Raw genomic sequence first — 23,745 nt, forward strand, 5'->3', positions numbered from 1 at the left:
CTCGACTATTGTCCAGTACATTCAGACTTCTGTCTTGAGAATTTAATTGTCGCGTTTCTAAAGACATCAAAGCATGGACTTCCATACTGTTATATATCAATTTCCCGTACAGTTTCATTCAAATCGGGCTACCCCATTTCCATGTCAACACGGAAGTAATAAGCCCTACAGAAACAGGACACAAAAACAACCAAAGTTCGAGAGATAGGAGGCCCAACCGATCTAAATCACCTGCGTTATGCATCAAACTCCAGTACATATCATGTTTTCCACGAAACAGTTCTCCAGCAGAAATAAATAACACAACAGCTGGTGTTCAAATATACATGTGATTAACTATATAGCGAAGTCTTCACTCATGCCAATTTGGTCCTTGAAAATACTGAGCGGAGGGCATGGTATTGGCTAAGGAAATTACTGATATCTGCAAGTACAAACACATAATCAGTTATTATAATAACAATCTTGGTTAACTCATACATTTGACTGAACAATCTGGATCTCTATCTTGTTAATTTACTCATGGGGAAGGGTGCCTAAGTGTTGTGTTGTGTACTTGGTGAAATGCACTAATAAGACCAAGACCTTATCAAGCTCACTCATCGATTTCAATTACTGCCCAGCAATGAACAAAGAATAGCGGACAAGACCAAAGATCACGTACCTAGCATCGGAGAGTTCTCAAATCCAATCCTGCTCCTGCAACTTGAGAGGCAGGTAGACCTCCGTGAGGTACTGAAACCCGAAGGAACTGAGGGCCTGTATCTCAGCCTTTTGCTTGGTGCACAGCATCGTCTCCAGCTCCTTCACCCAGCCCCCATTCTGCTTCACAAAGTCCTCCTCAAGCAGCTCTTTTCCCACCTTGATATCGTGATCGGTCATGGGGAGACGGTACTGCTCCGGCACCCTGTACTTGTCCAGGTCGCTCGGCCGGACACCGAGCCACTTGATGTCCGGCGTCGTCAGATTGGCACTGTCATACGACATGTTCTTCGAACCACACATGTACACTGACAAGATCTTGAGCCCGTATGGATCGGAGTCCACCAGCGCGAGCACTGGCAGCTTCAGCTCAACCTTGAGCCGCCGCAGGAACAGCCGGGTGGTGACATCTGGCTGCCCCTTGGCCGTCAGAATGATGTAGGGGAAGAGGTTGTGTGGCAGAACCTCCTAAATTATAGGACACACATGCACCTGTCACTGTCCGACGACCTTTGACATCTATGCATATATTTCCGTTAACTTAAGAAGACTGTCGGGTGTCCTCGGGGAACATCGAATCATCCACGATTTTCGAGCAGGATCACATTACAGAGTCATTGCAGTATTACAACATTTATTCAAATATCTACGCCAGAGTAAAAACAGCGAAACTCTTACAATAACATAATTTACAAAACAGTAGTTTCAAACTTCACAACTAAGTTCGATGATTATTACAAAACGAAATAGTGGAGTGGTATTATAATATAATACAAAACACACAATGAAACTGCCCTGTCCAAGGCCACACATTTACTTCTCATCGTCATCACAAGGAACAACCGTCATGCAACACGATCCAAAACAGATCTGCTCATGAACCTCACTTGCAACAAGGGTCAACGAACCCTGAGTATAAAAGTACTCAACAAGACTTAACCGAAATAAAACTGAGAAGACTCAGGAATGCAGGTTCAGGGATTCAAGGTATGGTTTTAGCAATAATCAAAGTTCTTTAGCGTAAAAGCTCTTTAACAAAATTCTTTACTTCAAAGGTAAAACTTTATAAGTACCACATATGAATCTGCCATGATCCGTAATGAGATCATGAACTTCATATCAATCTCTTTCTCAAACCTTCCTCAAGTTCCAGTTATTAAACTACGATGATGAACAGAGAAGTGAGTCTCCATAACCGAGGAGCAACGATGATTCGAACCGATTAAACCCAGCTGGGGATTTCAGACCACACGACATATGCAGGTCCCCGACCTACATATACCAACTTACCCTCAGGTCCTCTAAAACAAGAACGGGTCCGCGCCACTCGAGAATACAGTACTCCACCAATCCAGCCCATTGCCACGTAGGTACACGCTATTCTCGCCATCTCTCCACTCCCAGTGCGCGAGTAGCCATTCTCGTAATAGAATCGCCAAGTTAAGGCTTACCAGAGTATGTGGTTAGTACTATAAAGTCTCACAGCACACAGTTCAACAACGGTACGGACCTTAACCGACACAGACGGAAAGAATCCGCTCACAAGACCTCCATATCTTGTGGCTCACACACACCGAGTCCGTCCAGTCTAGATTTATTACTTCCCATGCTCATATCACATGATAACATAAGTAACCAAAGATCCATTTAAAACCTACATGTGACAGGTAATCACCCGACTTTGACCTGTCTAAGCATGGCTAAGCATAACTAGACATTTATGACATAAAACGGGTAATAAGTTAGGTACGAAAAAACAATGTTGGTAATGCACCTATTAGGCTTTTACTTAACTCCTAATCACTTAATGCAGTACAAAAAAACAAAAGCGAAATTAATTTGTAAAACACAAGGCAGGGTTGTATGTATCCGGGGCTTGCCTTCGTTGACAGAAAAGTCTGATTCCTGCGACGTTCCACAAGTATTCGATCCGACCTCAACAGACGGACTAACTTCCTAACTATCACATGTTCACCTTCGTTCACTACACATAGTAACAATACCATGTTTAGCATGATGCGGAATACGAAACATGATGCTTGAAGATGGATGCAAAAGTTAATAATGGGAATACAACTTTCCTTCGCGGTACAGTTATAAGTCAAACTAACTAAACCTTTCCAGAATACTAACATCAATTGCCAAAGATCATTACCAACTAATGACCCAAGGATATCACTCAATCAAAAATTCAAACAAAACCTAAATCACTAAAGGTTACTATTTGCTTTTATTAATTAATTAAGAATTATAAAATAAATCAACTTGTTTCAATTGATCTCAAAATTTTTGTAAATGTTCATTATATGATAAGTAAGTGGCAAAACAAATTTCATAATTTTTGGACAATTAAATAAGCCTAGAAAAATTATGGAAATCCATTTATTAATAAATTGAGCAATTTTCATCACATTCAAAAAGTGCTAAAAAATAACATTTCATATTTTTCTTAAATAATATACATCACAGAGAGGTCACACAAAAATTTTATAATTTTTGGAGCTCTAAATCAATCTACACAAAAATAATAAAAATAGATACTATTCATTCAACTCTGAAAAACAGAAAATTCATTTTGAACTACACAGTCACTGACATCCTGACCCCACCTGTCATCTTCAACCTCCCGCGTTTGACCACGACGACGACGTGCTGACCGGCGATAACTCGCCGCCGGTGAGACCAACGGCGAAGGCAACTGCACCAACATGCTCCCCACGACTATGCGCATCAACTAACGTCCTTAGTTGCATCGATTGCGGCATAAGATGAGCACGGCACCGGCCATGGCGGACACGGCGGCTCGGTGGCGCTACGCCGGCGAAACAAAACCGAAAATGGTGAAACAAAAGGCACAGGAAGAACCAGGAGCTCACCCCGATCACGTTGAAGGCGATGGACAAGCCGGAGGAACAACAGAGAGACGGGTCGACGTTCACGGTGGTCACGGCGAAGCAGAGATCGTTGACGGCGGTGAACCGGCGACTGCAGTGGGCAAAACGATCAAGCAACAACGAATTAAGTACCACAGCATCGAGACGAAGCCGTAGGTACACAGATCACGGGCAACAGCTCACCGAAGGGCTCTGGCCACGATGACACGCCCGCGGCGGTGAGGTTGCCGGCCGCGAGGAAGAAAGACGTGGACAACGGATTCTTGGCAATTTCAAGCGACCAAGGTCAGCTAGCTGGATTCGCAAGGAAGAGACGAAGCTAGGACGGCCTTTACCGAGACGGCAACGGCGCTAGGGAGGCGATGCGAGCTCGCCGGAGCTATGGCGTCGACGACTGGAAAAACAGAGCAAGGGAGCGGGACAAACGGCGACGGCCAAGGCTAAATAGAGCGGCTCAGAAGCGCAAGGAAGCTGCGCTGTGGCCTTCACTGCGCCAGCGCGAAGCCGAGGACGTCCACACGCGCGCCTGGAACGCCGAAGAAGGTCGCCGGCCATGTAGCTTAGGCGGTGAACACTGTTTACAGTAATTACAGATTTGCCATTCGTTTTCAAATTCAAATTACTCCCAAATTTGTATAACAACTCAAAAATCTCCAAAAATAAAAGTTGTTCAAAATCAAAAGTTCTACAACTTTGCTTTTATGACCAACCCCTAATTCGGCCTAGATTTTAAAATGAACTTTTGAATTCAAATAGGAAAAATTTAATGAATTACGCCTTTTCGAATTACTCCAATTTTTTCATAACAACTTTGAAAACTCCAAAAACAAACTTTGTATAACTAGACAAGCTCTACACTTTTGCTTTTGGGCTCAACCTCAAAATATGCTTAGATTTTGAAATGAGTTCTCAAGGTAGGATTTAAATACTGAAAATCAGGGTTTTCTGAAAAATTCAAATCCAAACCAAATTTTTGACTTGATTCAAACAATTCAATTCAACACTCATAACATAAATGTAAACTTGTTTCAGTGAATGCATATCAAAGTTTGCAATATGACCAAATGCCTTACAATGCATATGATGACATGTCCTGTTTTTAATATTTAAACACCCAGGGTGTTATAGGTTGTAAAACCTGTCCTCGGCAAGTCGCATGAATGCAGTGTCCTTCTCCACCAGGAGGATGAAGAGCGCGTCGCTCTCGATGCCCGAGACCCTGTCGACGTTGGGCGGTATGGCCTTCCCGCCGATGCCCATGCGCGTGCAGTCGATCCGGTCCCCGTCGTCGGTGAAGACGAGGCGGCCGACGACGACTCCCTTCTCGGAGGCGACGACGTGGAGCGAGGACCGGGTGCATCCGAGCATGCAAGAGACGTCGTCGAGGAAATTCGTGCTGAGACGAGCTGATACAATGTGCCCTTGAATGGAAAATCAACTCAGCTTGACATCGAGTATAGCACAGGCAAGCAGATATCCACAAATGTTTTTTTTTGCGACTGTATTAATTTCTATATATATAGAACCATACATATGTGCACGTAGCTTGGCTTATATATATAAGAAAAAAAAACCCATGCACCCTGAACAGGATCGCTGAAGATTGAGGGCTACTTACAACCTGACTTTTACAATCAGCCCCCCTTGATACCTAAAATAGAGAAATGCATTAGATCAATGCTAGAAAAGACAATTGCAAAAGCTTAACAGCCAAATCAGAATTATAAGAAAGCAAAAAGGCAAAACCAGAATGCAAACATACCATCCGCCTCTTGTCCTAGTGTTCTTTTCGAATGACAATTCCCAGTCCTGCCTGTATCCTTCCCTGTACAATTGTATTATCTTGAGGCCAGCCTGTGAAATGATGGAAAGAACCGTTTATGTATATGTTTGGGAACATAAACTACACAGCATGCAAAATTTAGTCCAGTATAAGAGTTACCGCTGGCGTAAAGGTAGAGAACAACCCGAATGCAAATTCAAGAGCGTCATATGATGAGTGAGTTGGGTCTGCATACACTTCTGTAATGTAAAATACCAGATTTGTTATACAGTGTACAGAAGGTGAAGTTTTGCAGCAAAAAGTATTAATCAGAATACACATCATCACAGATTTACACAGTTAAATACCTACCAGGAAATCAAGAGAAGATTTAATTTTTACATTTATGCAAAAAGGAAAGAAACAAAAAGGACCCAGCTATGCTTTTTTACTTAGCTTTTATTATTGGACAGCTATCACGAAATGCCCAAATCAAGGTTCTTAAGGCAGCAAGGCGTCATATGGTGAATTGGGTATGCCTTTGCCTAGGTGATACCTTAACAGCCTTGCCCTAACTTAAATCAGTACTTAATTTCTTTTCTAAACAAAAAGTAGGACACACTCTTTATTTGCTGGATGTAAATTTCAGTCCCAGATCCGCGATTCCTACTGGTACTACTTCAGGAGTACATACTTGCATACGGCCACACCAAGTCATGCTAAAGGCAACATCATCCACTTGTGTATCATGGATTATTCTGAGTTGCAAATCACACTTGTAAAATAAATAGAGATATCAATGTTCAAGAGACAGGAAGGAACATGTTTGTTATACAAACCTCACAGGATAACTTAATAACTTCATAGATACCACCTTGATTATTATATTAGGTGCACAAAATTTATTTGAATATTCTCTTAGCACATATTACATGATTATTTATACTCTCGTTAAAGAAGTGGTGGCCACAAGGCCTGGAGTAGAGGTTATTCAAGAAACAGACCACCTTTGAATTTGGTTTGCTCACAAAATGCCTTTGCCTGGATCAAGAGAAAACAAGATACAATTAATCATTGACATGCTAGTTTATTTACAACAGAAATGGAGTTCATAGAAAATATTTACCAACCCAAAATTTTCATTTAAAGCTGTAGCTCATCTTCATGAGTTGTACTTCAAGTAATATTATCAAGGCAACATTAATTTTTACAGAATTAGCAAACTCAAGTTCACTAATTTCTCATCAAAAGAAAGCGCCATTCATCACCGGAATCTCAATTGTGGTAAATAAAGAAACAGATACCCTTCCAAGAGCCTCTCTAAACTTTCAATCTCCATATCTCTATTTGGAGAGGCATCCCATGAATATTCTCTTTATTGTCACCAACACACTTTCTAAGTTTCGTTCTGATACTCCAATGGCCTATAATAATTTTCTTTATCTGTGTACTTGCTGCTTGTATATAAACACCTCTTTTCCTATCTTAATTGAAAGGCAGAACTCCTGCCATTTCTTTCAATTTTTTTTCTTTATCTGAAAAAAAAAATCATGATAGAACTACCATATATTGAATTTAGCGAGCGATATAGCCTCTCCATTAGTGGAAAGCGTGAAGGGTGGTTTCGGAGGACGGAAAAGATGGAGAGTGGTTTCGAAAGTCTATTGGACCATGATTTTTTTTTTTTTTGTTTTCTAAATTTGATAAAGAGCCATATAGAGGGTCTCTTGAGGATGCCCTAGAAACTGCATACCAGCTTGCTTATGAACCAAACAACACATATTGCATGCATAAGATGGCTAATCACTTATCACTCTTGCTGATCACATAGATTTTGCATTTCACAACTAGTACTAAATTAAAAAACATAACATAGAAATGAGGTTCTTTAATTGTAGATGAAAACATACCTGTTCAACACTACCTGGTCCAATTAAAACAAGAGCAACTCCAGCAGCTTGCATGACATCCTGCACATTAGTGGCAAGCCAAGAAATAAGTTCAAAATTCAGAATATAGAGGGACTAACAAAGAGAAGCCTGCCTGTTCTAAGGTGGCTTAAGCTATTGTCATGTATATGTCACATCCTGTAATCATTGTGTTAATTTGCTAAAGTTGTTTATAGGAAATCAATATTACTAAACTAAGAAAATGAGAAGATAAATAGCAAAAATGGAAAAGCAGTTCTTAAACCAACTTTGAATCCAAGGGAAACTAACAAACTACATAAATAAACAAAAAGGAATTCCTTCATTATCTATATCATTCCCCTTCGGACCTAAGGCTATTTTTTAGGGATCAATTTAATATCAGGTTCAGGTGGGCATTAAGGGACCCCCCCCCCCCCCCCCCCCCCCACTCCACCCCCCACACACCCCTTTGACAACATCAGAAGATCTATCATGCAAAAAATTGCCCTTTGCCAAACTACCACTAGGCAACGTACAACTAGAAAGTATAGAAGGAAAACTTGTTAAAGCACCTTGATGCATTAAGCAAAGTGGGAAGTATTTCAAATTTTGATACTGCACAACGGCAACTGGCAAAAGTGGGAAGTATTTCAAATTTTGTTACTGCACACCGGCAACTGGCAAAGTATGAAGCAGCAAACTCTGAAGTGGCTACAGAAGAACAGCGCGAGAAATCAGCGATGGAACCTGTTTCGCCGCGAGAAGGTCCGCCCTCTTTCGGCACAGCACGCACCTGCAAACGGAACAGGCAGAGGCATGCATGCCAACATATCAGCCACAGCAGTCACTCATAAATCAACGAATAATTCCCAGATAAACGGTGAACCGACCCGAATGGCGAGCAAACGCAACCACTGCTTTCCTTTCCTTCCACAGATCAACGATGGGTACCGCCTTGCCGTTCAGGTCGAACACCTCGACCCCCTGCAGCTTCTGCACGAGCCCCTCCGCCGGCGCGGCCTCCGCGGTGCTCCCTGGAAATCGCGTAGAACACAGCACGTGACACAGAGTGAGCGTGAGCGCGCGAGACTGCTTCAGAGAACCGAACTGACGGTATCGAAGCAACAGAGGGGATTGGGGTACCGACCAATCGCTCCCAACTTGGCGTCAGGGAGGAGGTGGCGGACCGGGCGCGCTGTCCGCTGGTCGAAGAAGAGGCCGCCGACAGCCCCCCTCGCGCGGAGACACTGCGCGGACTGGCGCGGGGCCACGGCCGCCGCAGCCGGGAGCGGGCCGGCGCTGGCGGCGGCGCGCGGCATGACGAGCGGTGCGCGCGCGGCCATGCGGCAGGCACTGGGCTACTCCTGGCTGGTCAGTGGCGGCGAGCCGGCGAGCTCTGGCAGTCCGGGTAGTTACGTGGGATCTCGGTGGCCAGGATGCGGTTATGCGGCTGTCGCCACGCGGTGGGCTCGAGCCTTGGAAGAAGAAGAAGAGTGCGGCTGCGCCCGCGCCTGCGCCTATGTTCTCCCTGGTCCGTGTTTGTTCTGCACAAGGTGTGGCCCACGCGTCAGCTAGAGTAGAAAAACATGTTCTAGAACTCGCCCGCCTCCACGCGCGCACTCAACCAGCGACGCCTCGAGGCCGCGGACGGCGCGGAGCCAGACGGCCTCGCGTTCGCTGAGAAACCGAAGGCCGTAGAGCACACGAGCTGTAGACTTCTAGAGCACGGCGGGGCAGCATGAGGGGCTTCCGCTTTGCGCTGGTCCGTGCGGCGCGGTCGCGGTCGCGGGCGGAGCTCCACACCGTGCAGCGCCACCGGCCGTCGGATCTCGCCCAACGTTTTTCGCACTCCGCGTCGGCGCCGGCGAGGCCATCCTTCGGCATCGCGTTCGACATCGATGGGGTCATCCTGCGCGGCCGAAGCCCGATCGGGGGCACGCCGCGGGCCATCCGCCGCCTCTATTCAGAAGAAGGTAACGCCCTTGCGCTTCTCGTGCTCTGCTGCATTCGGTGAAGCAGCTTGCAGTTTCATCAGGAGGACTCGGGGAGTGTCTCGCTCCTGTGTTTGTAACGGCGAAGTGGACTCAGATGTCTGGTCATGCCTGCCGGCTGCCGCATTCGTGTCTTTTGAGCAATTTCGTCGAACGGGTCCAAGTCGTTAGGCATTGTGTCTTGTGTATTACTCAATTATTAAATCGTATTTGGACTTAAAATTGAATTTTTAGGCTGCATTATTTACTCGTTTCTGGAGCGCGAACCAATGAGAGTAATTTGTTCTGCCAATGTTGCTATTCCTATTTGCTAAGTTATGCCTATAGCTTCTACTAGGGTTAAAGATTATGGATCACATTATTTGTTCCTTTTCAGGTACCCTGAAGATTCCGTTTCTGTTTTTAACCAACGGTGAGTAATTCACTGTACCATTTGCACACCCTGTTTTCCTATCATTGTCGCATTCTAGCTCCCTGTTTTGGGATATTTCTAAAAAGTTCCTATTATACATCAAGCAATTCATTCGACGAAACCTGTTCTTTGATAGACATTGTTCTCAACTAGACTTCCAAATTATATGACATTTACTAGACTGGTGCATTTGATTATTTGACTAATGTGGAATCATCTTCATTCAACGAATTACTATCTAAGAGGCAATCTTGTTCTGGAAAGGTTGATTATCAACTTTTTGATGCTGTGGATAATTGTTAATGAACAGTGAACAGTCCATCCTATTATAAGTTTTGTTATAGCTTTTACATGGCCATCAGTAATCACAGCTAAGGGCTGTACAAAGGCACCATGGATCGTGGAACTTTTAATTGTGTTGCTGAATTTCTTATTGAGGTTATTAAGGTTACCAATTTGTTGGTAGGAGGAGGTGTTCCGGAGCATAGAAGGGCCCTTGAGCTAAGCCAACTTTTAGGAGTCAACATTTCTCCAAAGCAGGTACTTCTGCAGTACTCATGAGTCATTGCTTATCTACCTCACAGCTATGGACCTTCAAGCTAACTAATAAACCCCTATAGTAAGGAGAGAAAATTAGTGCATCTCTTTTCTTTACCTTTTCAACCATTGGCTATGTTAAATTTCCATGTACGAAATTGTCTGATGTGTGTAGGTTGTGCATGGCCATTCTCCTTACAGAGAGCTGGTGAAGCGGTGTGCCTTTCAAGTACTACATCAATAATTTCTTGTTTCTTCATGGACTTGTAGCACCTGAATGGAACCCCGTTTTGATCTCTGCAGTTTCGAAGATGACCTTATTGTTGCTGTTGGAAAAGGAGAGCCTGCAGTAGTGATGTCCGAGTACGGATTTAGGTAATTCTTCATGTTCCTATCATGGGTCAAATTTATCGTGTGAATTCCTCATGAGTCATCTGTGCCTACAGAAAAGTTCTGTCCATAGATGAATATGCATCATATTATAAAGATATTGACCCCCTGGCTCCTTTCAAGACTTGGAAAGTTGGGCAAACAGACAGTTACATGTCTGCGAAAATGCACCCATCATATGATGTTTATTCAGAGCGAGTTAAAGGAGTGTTTGTTGTCAGCGATCCTGTTGATTGGGGAAGAGATCTACAGGTACTTCTTTCATGCCCGTGCCTCACTAATAGAAAACCTTCTTGGGCTGCATTTGTTTCATTTTCACATAATATCTGAATGAGTGATCCATAAACATCTTTTCCTCTAAGTGCATCTGTTCACGTGAAATTGTGATTACTTGCTTTTCAGATTGGCTACATAAGTTCAATAATCTGATTTGTTTTTTCCATATGAAAGGTACTCTGTGACATCTTGTCTACTGGTGGACTTCCTGGGACTGAAAAAGGGGATCAACCTCCTTTGTATTTTGCAGCTGATGATCTTGAATACCAGGTAAGATGATATGTCAAGAATGGTGCTATACTGTGAACACCCTACAGGCCACAATTTCTCTTATTTCCATCGAGGTTCAATGATAGTAAGACAACCATTGCACTGGAAGAAACTTAGTTTTGAGATCCTATGGCAGGCTGCATTTCCTTCTGAGCGGCTTGGCATGGGTGCCTTCAGGATAGTTTTGGAAAGCATCTTCAATGAGTAAGCCATTTTTATATTTATGAGATATTGCACTTCAAATTTATAAGCATGGATGTGCGGCCAGCTTAACCATTTTCTGCTCACTTAAATTGCAGAATAAATGATCATCCACTGAAGTATACATCTTATGGGAAACCTAATCCATTTGTGTTCAAGAATGCAGCAAACATACTTGAAAAACTTGTTTTGAGTATGTATCCTAATTCACAGACATCAATGGAAGTAAAAGATTGTCAGTTTTCAACTATCTACATGGTTGGCGATAATCCTAAAGTGGATATTAATGGAGCTATGAAGGTTAGTCTTTGATACATTTTATCATTTATATAAAAAAAATATTCACTGCATGGAGTGGTTGGTGGTACAAGGATGCTGTACAGCTTTCAATATCCGTTTCCTTGATGAGATCAACATTGCCTATTATTACAATATATATGTTTGCAGAGTTGAACAGCTAACTTGTAGTCCAGCAAAAAAAACAGGCTACCTGATGCATTTGGAAAACAGCATTACCCTATTGAATAACATACCATCCACTTTCAACATTTTTCTTTTTCTATATTGCTCTTCTATTACATTGAATTGAAAGCAGTTATGACCCAGTAGGCCATTGCTTCCTATCAAGAGATACTTAACGTGCGTAATTCGAACTTTCCAGGCTGGCCACCCATGGTCATCTGTTCTTACAAGGACGGGTGTTTTTAGGGGAAAAGATAACGACCCACAGTTTCCTGCAGATGCGGTATATCTTATAACCAAAAACTTTCATTCCACCCTGTGACTGTTAAGTTGTCTGGTAACACATGTTTGACGAGAAAATATATGTATACATGTGATGGGATAAGTCTCTGTGTTGGCTGGTCTTTGTGGGGCTGCAGCATATGGTCCTTGTGGCTGCATGATGGTGGTCCTTGTGGCTGCATGGTGGTCTTGCTACCCATCAAGGACAGCATCCTTGACTGGCTAGGACAGCATCTTAGCATCTAGGACAGCATCTGTTTTAGGACAGCATGTTAGCATCTAGCATCTTGGCATATGCTTGGCTGGCTAGCAACCTATAAATATGTATCCCTAACTCCTCAGGTTGGCATGACATTTGTGTAAGAAATAAACCAGAAAATTGCCCCAACTCTTAGTGTCATCCTCTCTCGATGAGAGTAAGAATTCTACTACTACCAAGAGTAAGAATTCAGCGACTAACAACCGGTATCGGAGCCGTACTATCCTGTAGCCTGAGCATCTCCTGCTCATCTCCTTTCCAAGCCTCGCAACAGCCCCAGCTGGGAGCAGTAGCAGCTCCGGCCGCTCATGCTCACTCCTCTCCCTCTGCGCAGCTCGTCTGAAGAAGCCCTCTCTCCACGCAGCAGCCCCCCGGTAGCGCGTCATGTCCGCAGGACAGTCTCAGCGCTCGGTCGCCTCGAGCACGCGGCGTCAGCAGGAGGCCGAACTTGCCGCGGCAGAGGAACGCGAGCGAGCGGCGAGCGGCGGCAAAGGCATCGAAGCTGGCAGCGGCGGAGCTGGCAGCAGCCAGAGCGGAGGCGGAAGCGGCGGCGGCGGCAGCGGAGGTCGAGGCTCTGCGCGGCAGCATCAGCAGCTCCATTTCTGCTGACGACAGCGCCGACGCGGACCTCGAGCTGCTGGGGAGGGAGGCAGCGCGAGCGTGGGCGGCGCAGTGGGCAGCCGCGCACGCCCACGAGCGCGGCGACAGCCCAGACAGGCACGGACGCGCCGGCGGTGCTCCTGGAGGAGGCGCGCACGGCGGTGGCGCTCCTGGAGGAGGCGCGCACGGCAACGGTGGCGGACGGGTCGATGGAGAGCGCGGTCTTCACAGGCAGCGTGGCTCTCTCTCCCCGGATCGGTACCGTAGTTACCACGGGCTCCAGACTGTTGTCAGGGACGTCGGCCCCGACGGTGGGTGGCCTACCCTCACTAAGACCAACTACGTCGAGTGGGCTGCGGTGATGAGGGTAAAGCTCCAAGTGTGGCACATGTGGGAGGCAGTCCGGTACGGCGACGGCGACTACGACCTGGATCGATGGGCGCTGGATGCCCTCATCGCTGCAGTCCCGTCCGAGATGCAGTTCTCGCTTACCAACAAGTGGACTGCCAAGGAGGCTTGGGACGTCATCGCTGCGGCACGCATCGGCAGCGACCGCGCCCGCAAGTCCACACTACAGGCACTTCGCAAGGAGTGGGAGAACCTAGCCTTCAAGCTAGGTGAGGATGTTGATAACTTTGCTCTCCGTCTCAACACTCTGTTGCAGAAGATGGTGCAGTTCGGCGATGACACCTACGGCGAGGAGAGAGCTGTCGAAAAGCTCTTCCGCTGCGTCCCCGAGAAGTATAAGCAGATGGCTCGCTCGATCGAGTCTCTGCTGGATCTCTCCACGATGTCGATCGAGGAGGCGATAGGTCGCCTCAAGATCGTCGACAGCGATGAGCCACAGTCTCTCTCGGGGCCCATCTCCACTGGCGGGAAGCTCCTTCTCACTCGGGAGCAGTGGGTTGCCTGCCAAGGTAACTGGAAGAAGGGGGAGCCTTCTTCCGCGACAGGCGGCCGCAAACGTGGCAAGCCGCGCAGAGACGCCCAGGTCGGGGCACGAGGACGTGCCGAGGGTGATGCCCACGGAGGCGCCCAGGGCGGCGCCGCCGGCAAGCACAAGCCGGTACGAGACGACACCTGCCGCAACTGCGGCCAGCTTGGCCATTGGGCCAAGGACCGTCGACAGCCATGACGCAGCTAGGCCTATGTCGCACAGGTGGAGGAGCCGGCACATCTCATGGCACATGCAGGCATCGAGCTACCTCCAGCGGCACCGGCCGCAGCGGCTCTCCTCCACCTTGACGAGCCAAAAGCACACGCCCTCCTCGGCGATGGCTCCGGCAACGACAAGACTGACGGGTGGTGCCTCGACACCGGCGCCACCCATCACATGACTGGTCAACGGGGGTTCTTCACCGAGCTTGACTCTAGCGTCCGAGGCTCCGTCAAGTTTGGGGATGCCTCTGGCGTGGAGATCAAGGACGTCGGCTCCGTCACCTTCACCGCCGTGTCTGGTGAGCACAGGCTGCTCACCGGAGTCTACTACATCCCCGCGTTGAGGAACTCTATCATCAGCTTGGGACAGCTGGATAAGAACGGTTCGCGCGTGGTGGTTGAGGATGGAATCATGAGGATTTGGGATCGTCGTCGTCGCCTTCTTGCCAAGGTAACCAGAAGCGCAAATCGACTCTACGTCCTTAACGTGCAGGTGGCACAACCCCTCTGTCTCGCTGCTCGTCGGGATGACGAGGCGTGGCAGTGGCACGAGCGCTTCGGGCACCTTCACTTCGAGGCCCTGAAGTGGCTCAGTGCCACGGAGATGGTGCGAGGCCTGCCGTGCCTCGACCATGTGGAGCAGCTCTGCGACGTCTGCGTGTTGACGAAGCAGAGGCGACTCCCCTTTCCCCAGCGGGCGAGCTTTCGAGCCAAGGAGAGGCTCGAGCTTGTGCACGGGGACTTGTGTGGCCCGGTGACACCGGCCACACCGGGACGACGACGCTACTTCCTGCTGCTCGTCGACGACCTCTCCCGCTACATGTGGGTGATGGTCCTCGGCTGCAAGAGAGGTTGTGGACGCTATCAGGCGCGCGCAGGCTGCTGCAAAGGCGGAGTGCGGCCGCAAGCTACGCGTGCTGCGCACCGACAACGGCGGCGAATTCACGGCGGCTGAATTTGCGTCATACTGCGCTGATAAGGGCATTCAGCGCCACTACTCCGCGTCGTACAGCCCGCAGCAGAACGGCGTCGTCGAGCGACGCAACCAGACGGTTGTGGGGATGGCTCGGGCCCTTCTCAAGCAGAGGGGGATGCCAGCTGTCTTCTGGGGAGAGGCGGTGGTGTCGGCCGTCTATATCCTCAACCGCTTGCCTACCAAGGCGCTCGACGGCAGGACGCCGTACGAGGCTTGGCATGGGCGCAAGCCGACGGCCTCCCACTTGCGGGTCTTCGGCTGCCTCGCGTTCGCCAAGGAGCTTGGCCACATCAGCAAGCTCGACGACAGGAGCACTCCGGAAGTGTTCATCGGCTACGCGGAGGGCTCGAAGGCCTACCGCATCCTCGACCCATAGACACAGCATGTGCGCACGGCGCGCGACGTTGTGTTCAACGAAGGGCGAGGATGGGCGTGGGACAAGGTGGTGGACAACGACTCGGCTCCGACGTACGACGACTTCACTGTCGAGTACGTTCACTTCGAGGGAGCTGAGGGAGTAGGCAGCTCTTCTTCGACGAGCGCGTCTACCCCAGTCCCCGAGCCTCCACCGACCCCGGCGCCTGCTACTCCGACAGCACCACGCTCTCCAGCCAGGACCTCGGCTGCAATGAGTTCTTCGTCGGCTCCACCACAGCCGGCACCGCCACGCCCTCCAGCACCGACAAGCACCTCTCCGGGCACGTCTACTCCAACACCAGCTCGTGTCGAGCACAGCCCGGTTGAGCTCGCTACTCCGCTTTCTCACGACGAGGAGCGCATCGACGCGTACCATGACGGCGAGCCGTTGCGGTACCGTACGATGGAGAACCTTCTCGGCGACGGTGTCGGGACTGGTGCCTCACGATCTGGAGGCGCAGTTGCACCTTGCGTGTGACGACGGCGAGCCTCGGTCGTTTGCTGAGGCCGAGAGACACGTGGCATGGCGCGTCGCGATGCAGTTGGAGATGGATGCGATTGAGAAGAACCGCACCTGGGAGCTTACTGACCTTCCTCGTGGCCACCGCACGATCACCCTTAAGTGGGTGTACAAGCAGAAGAGGGATGAAGTCGGTGCCATCGTCAAGCACAAGGCTCGCTTGGTGGCACGAGGTTTCGTGCAGCAGGAGGGGGTCGACTTCGACGACGCCTTTGCTCCCGTGGCACGGATGGAGTCCGTGCGACTCCTCCTTGCGCTAGCTGCCCAAAAGGGCTGGCGTGTTCATCACATGGACGTCAAGTCGGCGTTCCTTAACGGCGACTTGAAGGAGGAGGTCTACGTGCACCAGCCGCCGGGATTTGCGATCCCCGGCAAGGAGGGCAAGGTGCTCCGCCTGCGCAAGGCCCTCTATGGCTTGCGACAGGCACCGAGGACGTGGAATGCCAAGTTGGATTCCACGGTAAAGGGGATGGGCTTCGAGCAAAGCCCGTACAAGGCGGCCATCTACCGACGGGGCAGTGGAGGAAATGCTCTGCTGGTGGGTGTCTACGTCGACAACTTGGTGATCACCGGCACCAAGGATACGGAGGTGGCGGCATTCAAGGAAGAGATGAAGGCCACCTTCCAGATGAGTGACCTGGGGCCTCTCTACTTCTACCTGGGAATCGAGGTGCACCAGGATGACTCCGGGATCACGCTTCGACAGACCACCTACGCCAAGCGCGTCGTTGAGCTAGCTGGGTTCACCGACTGCAACCCAGCTCTCACTCCGATGGAGGAGAGGCTGAAGCTGAGCCGCGACAGCACGACGTTGGAGGTGGACGCTGCACAGTACCGGCATCTTGTGGGGAGCCTTCGCTACCTCGCCCACACACGGTTAGACTTGGCATTCTCCATCGGCTACGTTAGTCGGTTCATGCAGCGACCGACGACGGAGCACCAGCAGGCTGTGAAGAGGATCATCCGCTACGTTGCGGGGACTCTCGACCACGGCCTCTACTACCCTAGGTGTCCTGGGGCGGCACACTTCGTCGGGTACAGCGACAATGACCACGCCGGCGACATCGACACCAGCAAGAGCACGAGCGGGATCCTCTTCCTCCTCGGCAAGTGCCTCGTTAGCTGGCAGTCGGTCAAGCAGCAGGTGGTGGCCCTGTCCAGCTGCGAGGCCGAGTACATAGCGGCCTCCACCGCTTCGACTCAGGCGCTCTGGCTCGCTCGACTACTTGGTGATCTCCTCGGCAGAGACACTAGAGCGGTAGAGCTCATGATGGACAGCAAGTCCGCTCTGGCCCTGGCAAAGAACCCCGTTTTTCATAAACGGAGTAAGCATATCCGGGTGAGGTACCACTTCATCCGAGGCTGTTTGGAGGAAGGGAGCATCAAGGCCAGCTACATCAACACCAAGGACCAGCTTGCGGACCTGCTTACCAAACCTCTTGGGAGGATCAAGTTCCTTGAGCTCTGCTCTAAGACCGGGATGGTTTAACTTTCCCATAAGACGACGCACAAGACTTAGGGGGAGAATGATGGGATAAGTCTCTGTGTTGGCTGGTCTTTGTGGGGCTGTAGCATATGGTCCTTGTGGCTACATGGTGGTCTTGCTACCCATCAAAGACAGCATCCTTGACTGGCTAGGACAGCATCTGTTTTAGGACAGCATGTTAGCATCTAGCATCTTGGCATATGCTTGGCTGGCTAGCAGCCTATAAATATGTATCCCCAACCCCTCAGGTTGGCATGACATTTGTGTGAGAAATAAATCAGAAAATTGCCCTAACTCCTAGTGCCATCCTCTCTCGATGAGACTAAGAATTCTGCTACTACCAAGAGTAAGAATTCAGCGACTAACAACATGACAGATGTTTGAGTCTTAAATTAAGAATAACCATAAGCGACTTGCCCATCTTATAATGAACCTCATTGTCTCAGTTCTATTATCCTTTCTAGCGTTCTCAGTAGTAGAGCAGCTCACACATCTAGAGAGTTTGATCTGCATGGGGTCAAATCTCGAGTAATGAGTAATGACCTGCAAAAATGTGCCTCTTTGTTTTTGTTTGTGTAATGCACGATTGCTAGTCCTTTCACACCACGGCGCCGTTCGGCTTGCTGAATCTTGGCTGAAACTGACTGAAAACACTGTTCTGGCTGAATTATTGTGAGAGAAAAACACTGTTCCGGTTGAAAAAACAAGCCGAATATGGGGTAAGCCGAACGGGGCCCACAACGCCAGAAAATGTAGGAACTAACCTGGTTCAGCTGGTGATAGGTGTGGGCTTACAATTTGGGTGCCTTTCTTTTTCTTATAAGAAAACAATTACCTAGTTCATTTTTTGTTAGCATAATATGTTATATTCATGTTTCACTGCAGCTAATTTTTTTTAATTCGTTATTTATGTTCCTTGGATTCTGATTCTTGCGGATGCTCTCATATCAGGTTTCCTGCTTAACTGAAATTTGTTGACTCAACACTGTCGATCTGTTGTGATGAAATATCTAGGATGAAAATAGAAACATTGGTTATCCATTATCGTGGATTTATCATCATAATTTGCTTGCTGTTCTGATAAAAGTTGCGTTTGCCTTTCAGGTTGTTGATACTGTTGAAGATGCCATCAACTATATTCTGGAGAAGGAATGTGTACAGTGATGATACTGTTGAATATACCATCAACTATATGCTCCCTTGATCATTGTCATTTGGCATGCTTTACAAGATAAGATTTACAGCCCATTTTTTTTTGGTCTAGTAAATTTATAATCCTTGGCTGGAAGTCGATCTCTTATTCATTCTACCAACAAATACACGTTAGAGACAGCAGGCCATATTTTCTTGCACTTCTTTTTTGGGTGCGGAAGAGACTAATTTATTACTATCTGTACAAAGGCCAAAGGCTCCATGCAGCGGAACCGAAACTGAAATGCGCGTCGCTTGTAATAGATGTTATTGTTTCCATGTAGATCATTTGCTTCTCTCAGGCTGCTCTTTACTTGTTTGAAGTTATGAATTGTAACGTTCCATTACCATAATATCATTCATTCACCAAATTGAACATTCAAATTTCTAGCTTCCCACAACTTTTAACAACCTGACAGGTTCAAATTTACTGAATCAGCACGGATTCTGCTGCTCCTTGCATGGAACTGATTAGCTAAAGATGTTCTCTTCTACGTCCTCACAATGATTCTTCATTTTGGTCCTTTCCAACTCTTATGGCTGGTCTACATCTACTGATGTCATGCTGCTGGATTCTTTTGATGTTGTTTGTGCTATAGGTATAATTTGGTACAAATTCAAATAAATTCATGAGTTAGCTTTTTTTTTTTGGCATGAAAAGATTTAGCCCGTTTTTTTAAGACCGATAGCTTTACGGACTGTGAGCTCAAGGCTTGAGCCGAGCCACTGAGCGCTCGGCCCCACATAATCTAAATTGTCCGTAGACCAAGTCCACGCGACCCCCCTCTCGTCTTCCCACAGATAAGCCCTTCACTCCACTCTTTCTCCTTCCTCCGTTCGTCGCTCCCAGCGCCCAACCCAACCCGCAAAATGGAGACATCCTTCCTCCCCACCACAAAGCCCCTCCCCGCATTCCGAACCCACGCCGCAGCCGCATCGATCCGTCCCCAGCAGCGCCCTCGCCGTTCCACAATACGCGCGGCAATCACCCGGGGCCGCAAGGAGGAGACGGTGGCCACCGTCCGGGAGCAGCTGGAGGGGTGCTACCTCCTGGCGGGTATCAAGTACGAGGGCCTGACGGTGAAGCAGCTGCAGGGAATCCGCGACGCGCTCCCCGAGACCTGCAGCCTGCTGGTGGCGAAGAACACGCTGGTGGGGAAAGCCATCGAGGGCACCCCCTGGGAGGCGCTCAAGCCGTGCATGAAGGGTATGAATGCCTGGCTCTTCGTCCACACCGAGGAGGTACCCACCGCGCTCAAGCCCTACCGCGCCTTCCAGAAGGAGGAGCGCGTCGAGGAGACCAACGACTTCGTCGGGGCCGTCTTTGAGGGCAAGTTTTACGGGCCCGGCGACTTCAAGACGCTCGAGACTATGCCCAGCCGCGCCGAGGTTTACGCCACGCTGCTCGGTGCGCTGCAGGGACCCGCTACGTCCCTCGTCGCCACGCTGCAGGCGCCAGCCAGGGATGTCGTTGCTGTGCTCTCCGCCTACGTGCGCAAGCTCGAGGAGGAGGCTGGAGCTGCCTAGTGGGGTTGCGAATTGGTTGCCATCTCCCTCTCACTCCCTATTTGCTGTTTGTACAATTCTGTGTACCTTTACTGGCTCCCAATCACATTTGAATTGAATCACAGTTTTCCATTTTACAATGCTTGCCCTTACCTGGAAGATCAAAGAGTGCATTCGTGATTCTTAGCATTTCTTTCTACCAAGTGTTATAGGATCGGATGAGGTTGTAGAGGAGGGCGGTGAATACTATGTCGAATGATTTGATAATTAGATTTGTGTTAGAGCAATTCTGCCTGACTGTCAATGTTTCAGGGAGGGTTTCATGGTGAATTGTACACGCCCCTGAAACAATTGTGATTGCTTAGACTCCAGAGTGCTTGTGTTTGCTTATACAGAGGTTTAGGATTGAAGTTTTCTTTTCTTTTTCAGTTAGTATGCTGCAGTGTCGTGAGATATAAATTGGACTGTCGTTTCAGATTAGATAAAACTCTGACATTAAAAGGGGAAGTCCACTTATGCACTGACAGAACTCAAGCATTCAAGTAAGTTGTAACAATAGAATCAGAGTTGGAAATTCTTCTGGATAGCTAAAGCGACTCTCTTATTCACTGTGCACGATATCTTTATTGTATGAATATTCACTTGCTCTGAAATCACATCCACATAACCATCCATTTGGTGTGTGCTAATTGCCTTCACTGGTATTGGTTGTTGTCCTAATTTGATGGATGTAGCTAGTCTAATGGAGAACACTCGAGTCATGTGGTTGGTGACAATGGTTTGAGTTGCACTAGTTGCAAGTTAGGTGAGTTTGCAGTGAATTTTCTTGGATTTGGTCCCGTAATCGTAGCCTTTAATCCCAGTCCTGTATGCATGACTCTGACAAGTGACAACCAAGTGCACCCTTTGTGACAAACAGGTTTTTTTTTAGAGTGGCAGTTTCAAAAGTTTAGGTATCGGGATATCAATTTGTCAACGGATTAGAAATTAAGAATGCAGTTCGTAGGATTTTTTTTACATGGTGCTGGTGATGAACATGAAATTTCTAGCAGAGGCGGAGGGTGGGAGCCCCCCAAGCAAAGGGATAATCGTGTTTTTGGCTCAGCTTCTGGTATCATGAAGCATTATTTGATGCACAGCTTCTTGTAGTTGTAGGTCCTGGTCTTCTGGTTGTGTTATGTATTTACATCCACAATACCTTCTAGTCGGTTTTCTTTTGTAGCCATCAATCATGATTAGTTTGATTTGGCAATGAAAATATGTGGTGCTGTCAGTTTGTTGCAACATATATGGTGCCATCCAGGTAAATATCTGTTTTTTTAGAAGCACAATACTGACAGAGGCTCACACATACACACAATTCACCACACGCACGCACAGATTCATGCCTATGAATACCTATATGTTTGTTCTATGTGCAATGCAGCAGTCACTCAGTTAGCAAATGAATTATGCTCCTGTTATTTCTTGGAGCTTTCCTTGATGAAGCAAAATGGTGAAACCATAGTTTTTCCATAATGTGTTCTTGTAGTAGTCTTCAATGTTCATTATCTTCCCATTAATCAGTAATGCATCATTCTAAGCTTGTCACTGAATCATTGTTGTTCTGACTGGAGAGGCGATTTTCACAGCTGAAAGATGCAACCGCTTGGTATACCATATACATTGAGTTTGAACTTAGCACAACATCACAACAGAATTTCAGTGAACTAGACGTACATGTCTATCCAAAATTTATCTGAGCACCATGTGCATCAATTCTTGCTGTTTAGTGTCAGTAAATAGTTAAATTCTGCACATTTTCATTTTTCAGTACATGAATTATTGCCGAGCTGATGCTTATGCATTACTATATAGTATATACTGGTAGTATATTTTGTTTATCAGATCTGAAAATGAACACCATTTTATACCCTTGTAGGATGATAACTTAAACATAATTGTGCTCGTAGCGGTTGTAAAATTAGGCATCATGGGGTGATTGTTTTGCTTGCCTAATTTCAGGCTCATTTATGCTATCCTAAAGCATCAGAATCAGGCACGCCTCCTTGTGGCAACTGACAAGCGACCCAGCCTTGTCATTGCCCTCGAGCTTGACGCTTGGGGATTTTGAATCGATGCCGGACGTTGATCTGCAGTCTTTCTTTACATGAGCTGGCAAATGGCAATTGCTATTTGCGCCTTCATAGGGGTGTTTTTGTGTTTTTGGGTGAAAGTTGAGACTGTTATCTGAATCTTTGACCGTTGAATATCTGACTGAATCAAGCGATCAGCAGCATTATCGTTTGGCTGTGGCATAAATTTCTACCCGAAACAGTATTTCTCTCTCATATAGACCAGTCAACAGTACTTCTTCCCGAATCAGCAGTGATAACCGGCCAACCGAACAGGTTACAGAGCGCTTGTGGAGGTGAAACTAAAATTTTAAATGGCACTACATATGCGGTGGTATCCGTAAAGGTGGATCCCATGTTTCAGCAGGATAAAAAGCAAATTCGAGAGAATAATCGACGTGGGTGGGTTGGGACTGAAAGGCATCGTTCTCTGCACAGCAGACTTAATTTGCGTGAATAAACTTCATACACTTGCCATCACGCGAATGATCACTAGTCTTAAGAAGGACCACTCAAGTTAGCCTTGAACAGTTGAACTCCAGATCTGGATTTGGTTGATTTCCCTTGGGTAAAGTTTCCATGTAAACCGGATGAGAAGTACGGCAACATGCTCACACGAGATGAGCACGAGCGATTTCTTGCAAAAGTCTACCGCCCAGCTTAACATTTTCTTTGAGGTAAGGTCCATTTTTCAACCAACAACTTACAAGGTAGTTTGATTTTCAATCCTAAACTGTAAACTGAACAGTAAACGTGCTTTATTAATTATTAAATTCGGATAAATTTGGTTCTCTTGCTGGTTTCAAATGTAGTTTTTTTTCTATTTTCTAAAAATATAAAATTGTAGTTTAATTTAATGTATAAAAATATCATAACTAATTTATCTTTAATCTACTAGCACTGCAATTTGATGATGAATGAAGGTTGAAAAATATACATTTCTTTCTCTCTTTTCTTTCATGAAAACTAGCACTGCTGCAAGTCTGCAACAGCAAGGGCATGTTTTTTTATGATGAGGCGGTCTAGTTTTAGGGGGTGTTTGGTTCCATGGACTAAATTTTAGTCCATGTCACATCGGACGTTCGGATGCTATTTAGGAGAACTAAATATGAGTTAATTATAAAACTAATTACATAGATGGAGACTAATTTACGAGACGAATTTATTAAGCCTAATTAATCCGCAATTAGCACATATTTACTGTAGTACCACATTGTCAACTCATGGACTAATTAGGCTTAAAAATTTGTCTCGCAAATTAGCCATAATCTGTACAATTAGTTATTTTTTTGTCTATATTTAATACTTCATGCATGTGTCAAACGTCCGATGAGACAGAGACTAAAATTTTTCTGTACTAACCAAACACCCCTTAGAAACATGTGATATATGAGGTACTCCGTATTCGGCTTTTCAAATTCCCTGAGAC

The 23,745-nt window shown here is 47.1% G+C and overlaps 4 protein-coding genes and 1 pseudogene across 11 annotated transcripts; 2 read left to right on the forward strand and 3 right to left on the reverse strand.

The window, feature by feature from the left end:
* Window positions 1-219: 219 nt before the first annotated feature.
* Window positions 220-5,017, reverse strand: LOC136547091 (DNA topoisomerase 6 subunit A3). The gene is made up of 3 exons (XM_066539062.1): window positions 4,730-5,017; window positions 665-1,157; window positions 220-424 (listed from the first exon to the last, which is right to left on the reverse strand). Exons 1-2 carry the CDS (start codon window positions 4,962-4,964, stop codon window positions 682-684), a joined length of 711 nt encoding a protein of 236 aa, XP_066395159.1. The 5' UTR covers window positions 4,965-5,017; the 3' UTR covers window positions 220-424; window positions 665-681.
* LOC136547048 (uncharacterized) lies at window positions 4,972-8,749 on the reverse strand. 6 transcript variants are annotated; one of them, XM_066539039.1, is made up of 8 exons: window positions 8,416-8,748; window positions 8,159-8,302; window positions 8,016-8,061; window positions 7,269-7,328; window positions 6,366-6,399; window positions 5,539-5,618; window positions 5,359-5,450; window positions 4,972-5,247 (listed from the first exon to the last, which is right to left on the reverse strand). In XM_066539039.1, the coding sequence occupies exons 1-4, from the start codon at window positions 8,609-8,611 to the stop codon at window positions 7,292-7,294; spliced, it is 423 nt and encodes a 140-aa protein (XP_066395136.1). In that variant the 5' UTR covers window positions 8,612-8,748; the 3' UTR covers window positions 4,972-5,247; window positions 5,359-5,450; window positions 5,539-5,618; window positions 6,366-6,399; window positions 7,269-7,291. The 6 variants fall into 6 exon arrangements, with proteins under 6 accessions (XP_066395136.1, XP_066395122.1, XP_066395130.1 ...); XM_066539025.1 differs by having other exon boundaries at window positions 6,291-6,399; XM_066539033.1 differs by having other exon boundaries at window positions 6,198-6,399.
* A 108-nt stretch (window positions 8,750-8,857) lies between these two features.
* LOC136547018 (mitochondrial hydrolase YKR070W-like) lies at window positions 8,858-19,079 on the forward strand. 3 transcript variants are annotated; one of them, XM_066538985.1, is made up of 11 exons: window positions 8,858-9,241; window positions 9,636-9,671; window positions 10,138-10,211; window positions 10,384-10,424; window positions 10,512-10,583; window positions 10,655-10,850; window positions 11,049-11,144; window positions 11,281-11,348; window positions 11,444-11,645; window positions 12,007-12,090; window positions 18,610-19,067. In XM_066538985.1, exons 1-11 carry the CDS (start codon window positions 9,007-9,009, stop codon window positions 18,667-18,669), a joined length of 1,164 nt encoding a protein of 387 aa, XP_066395082.1. In that variant the 5' UTR covers window positions 8,858-9,006; the 3' UTR covers window positions 18,670-19,067. The 3 variants fall into 3 exon arrangements, with proteins under 3 accessions (XP_066395082.1, XP_066395094.1, XP_066395088.1); XM_066538997.1 differs by lacking the exon at window positions 11,281-11,348 and having other exon boundaries at window positions 10,722-10,850; window positions 18,610-19,079; XM_066538991.1 differs by lacking the exon at window positions 12,007-12,090 and having other exon boundaries at window positions 18,610-19,076.
* LOC136510642 (uncharacterized) lies at window positions 12,731-14,929 on the reverse strand (annotated as a pseudogene).
* A 351-nt stretch (window positions 19,080-19,430) lies between the features above and the next one.
* On the forward strand, window positions 19,431-22,438 carry LOC136547037 (large ribosomal subunit protein uL10c-like). Its single transcript, XM_066539008.1, has one exon. It carries the CDS (start codon window positions 19,567-19,569, stop codon window positions 20,221-20,223), a length of 657 nt encoding a protein of 218 aa, XP_066395105.1. The 5' UTR covers window positions 19,431-19,566; the 3' UTR covers window positions 20,224-22,438.
* The last annotated feature ends 1,307 nt before the right edge of the window (window positions 22,439-23,745 follow it).

This window comes from Miscanthus floridulus, chromosome 1 (assembly GCF_019320115.1).
Source record: "Miscanthus floridulus cultivar M001 chromosome 1, ASM1932011v1, whole genome shotgun sequence".
NCBI lineage: Eukaryota > Viridiplantae > Streptophyta > Magnoliopsida > Poales > Poaceae > Miscanthus > Miscanthus floridulus.

Bases quoted from the DNA above. Each gene is read 5' to 3' on its own strand.
- LOC136547018 (XM_066538985.1), top strand. From the start codon at position 9,007: ATGAGGGGCTTCCGCTTTGCGCTGGTCCGTGCGGCGCGGTCGCGGTCG. The intron at 10,851-11,048 runs GTACTTCTTTCA...TCCATATGAAAG, and splicing joins ATTGGGGAAGAGATCTACAG to GTACTCTGTGACATCTTGTC. The intron at 12,091-18,609 runs GTATATCTTATA...TTTGCCTTTCAG, and splicing joins CACAGTTTCCTGCAGATGCG to GTTGTTGATACTGTTGAAGA.
- LOC136547037 (XM_066539008.1), top strand. From the start codon at position 19,567: ATGGAGACATCCTTCCTCCCCACCACAAAGCCCCTCCCCGCATTCCGA.
- LOC136547091 (XM_066539062.1), bottom strand. From the start codon at position 4,964: ATGCTCGGATGCACCCGGTCCTCGCTCCACGTCGTCGCCTCCGAGAAG. The intron at 1,158-4,729 runs ACAACCTATAAC...AGGTTCTGCCAC, and splicing joins ACTTGCCGAGGACAGGTTTT to ACAACCTCTTCCCCTACATC.
- LOC136547048 (XM_066539052.1), bottom strand. From the start codon at position 8,611: ATGGCCGCGCGCGCACCGCTCGTCATGCCGCGCGCCGCCGCCAGCGCC. The intron at 8,303-8,415 runs GTCGGTACCCCA...CGCGATTTCCAG, and splicing joins CGCCAAGTTGGGAGCGATTG to GGAGCACCGCGGAGGCCGCG. The intron at 8,062-8,158 runs GTCGGTTCACCG...TTCCGTTTGCAG, and splicing joins TGCGTTTGCTCGCCATTCGG to GTGCGTGCTGTGCCGAAAGA.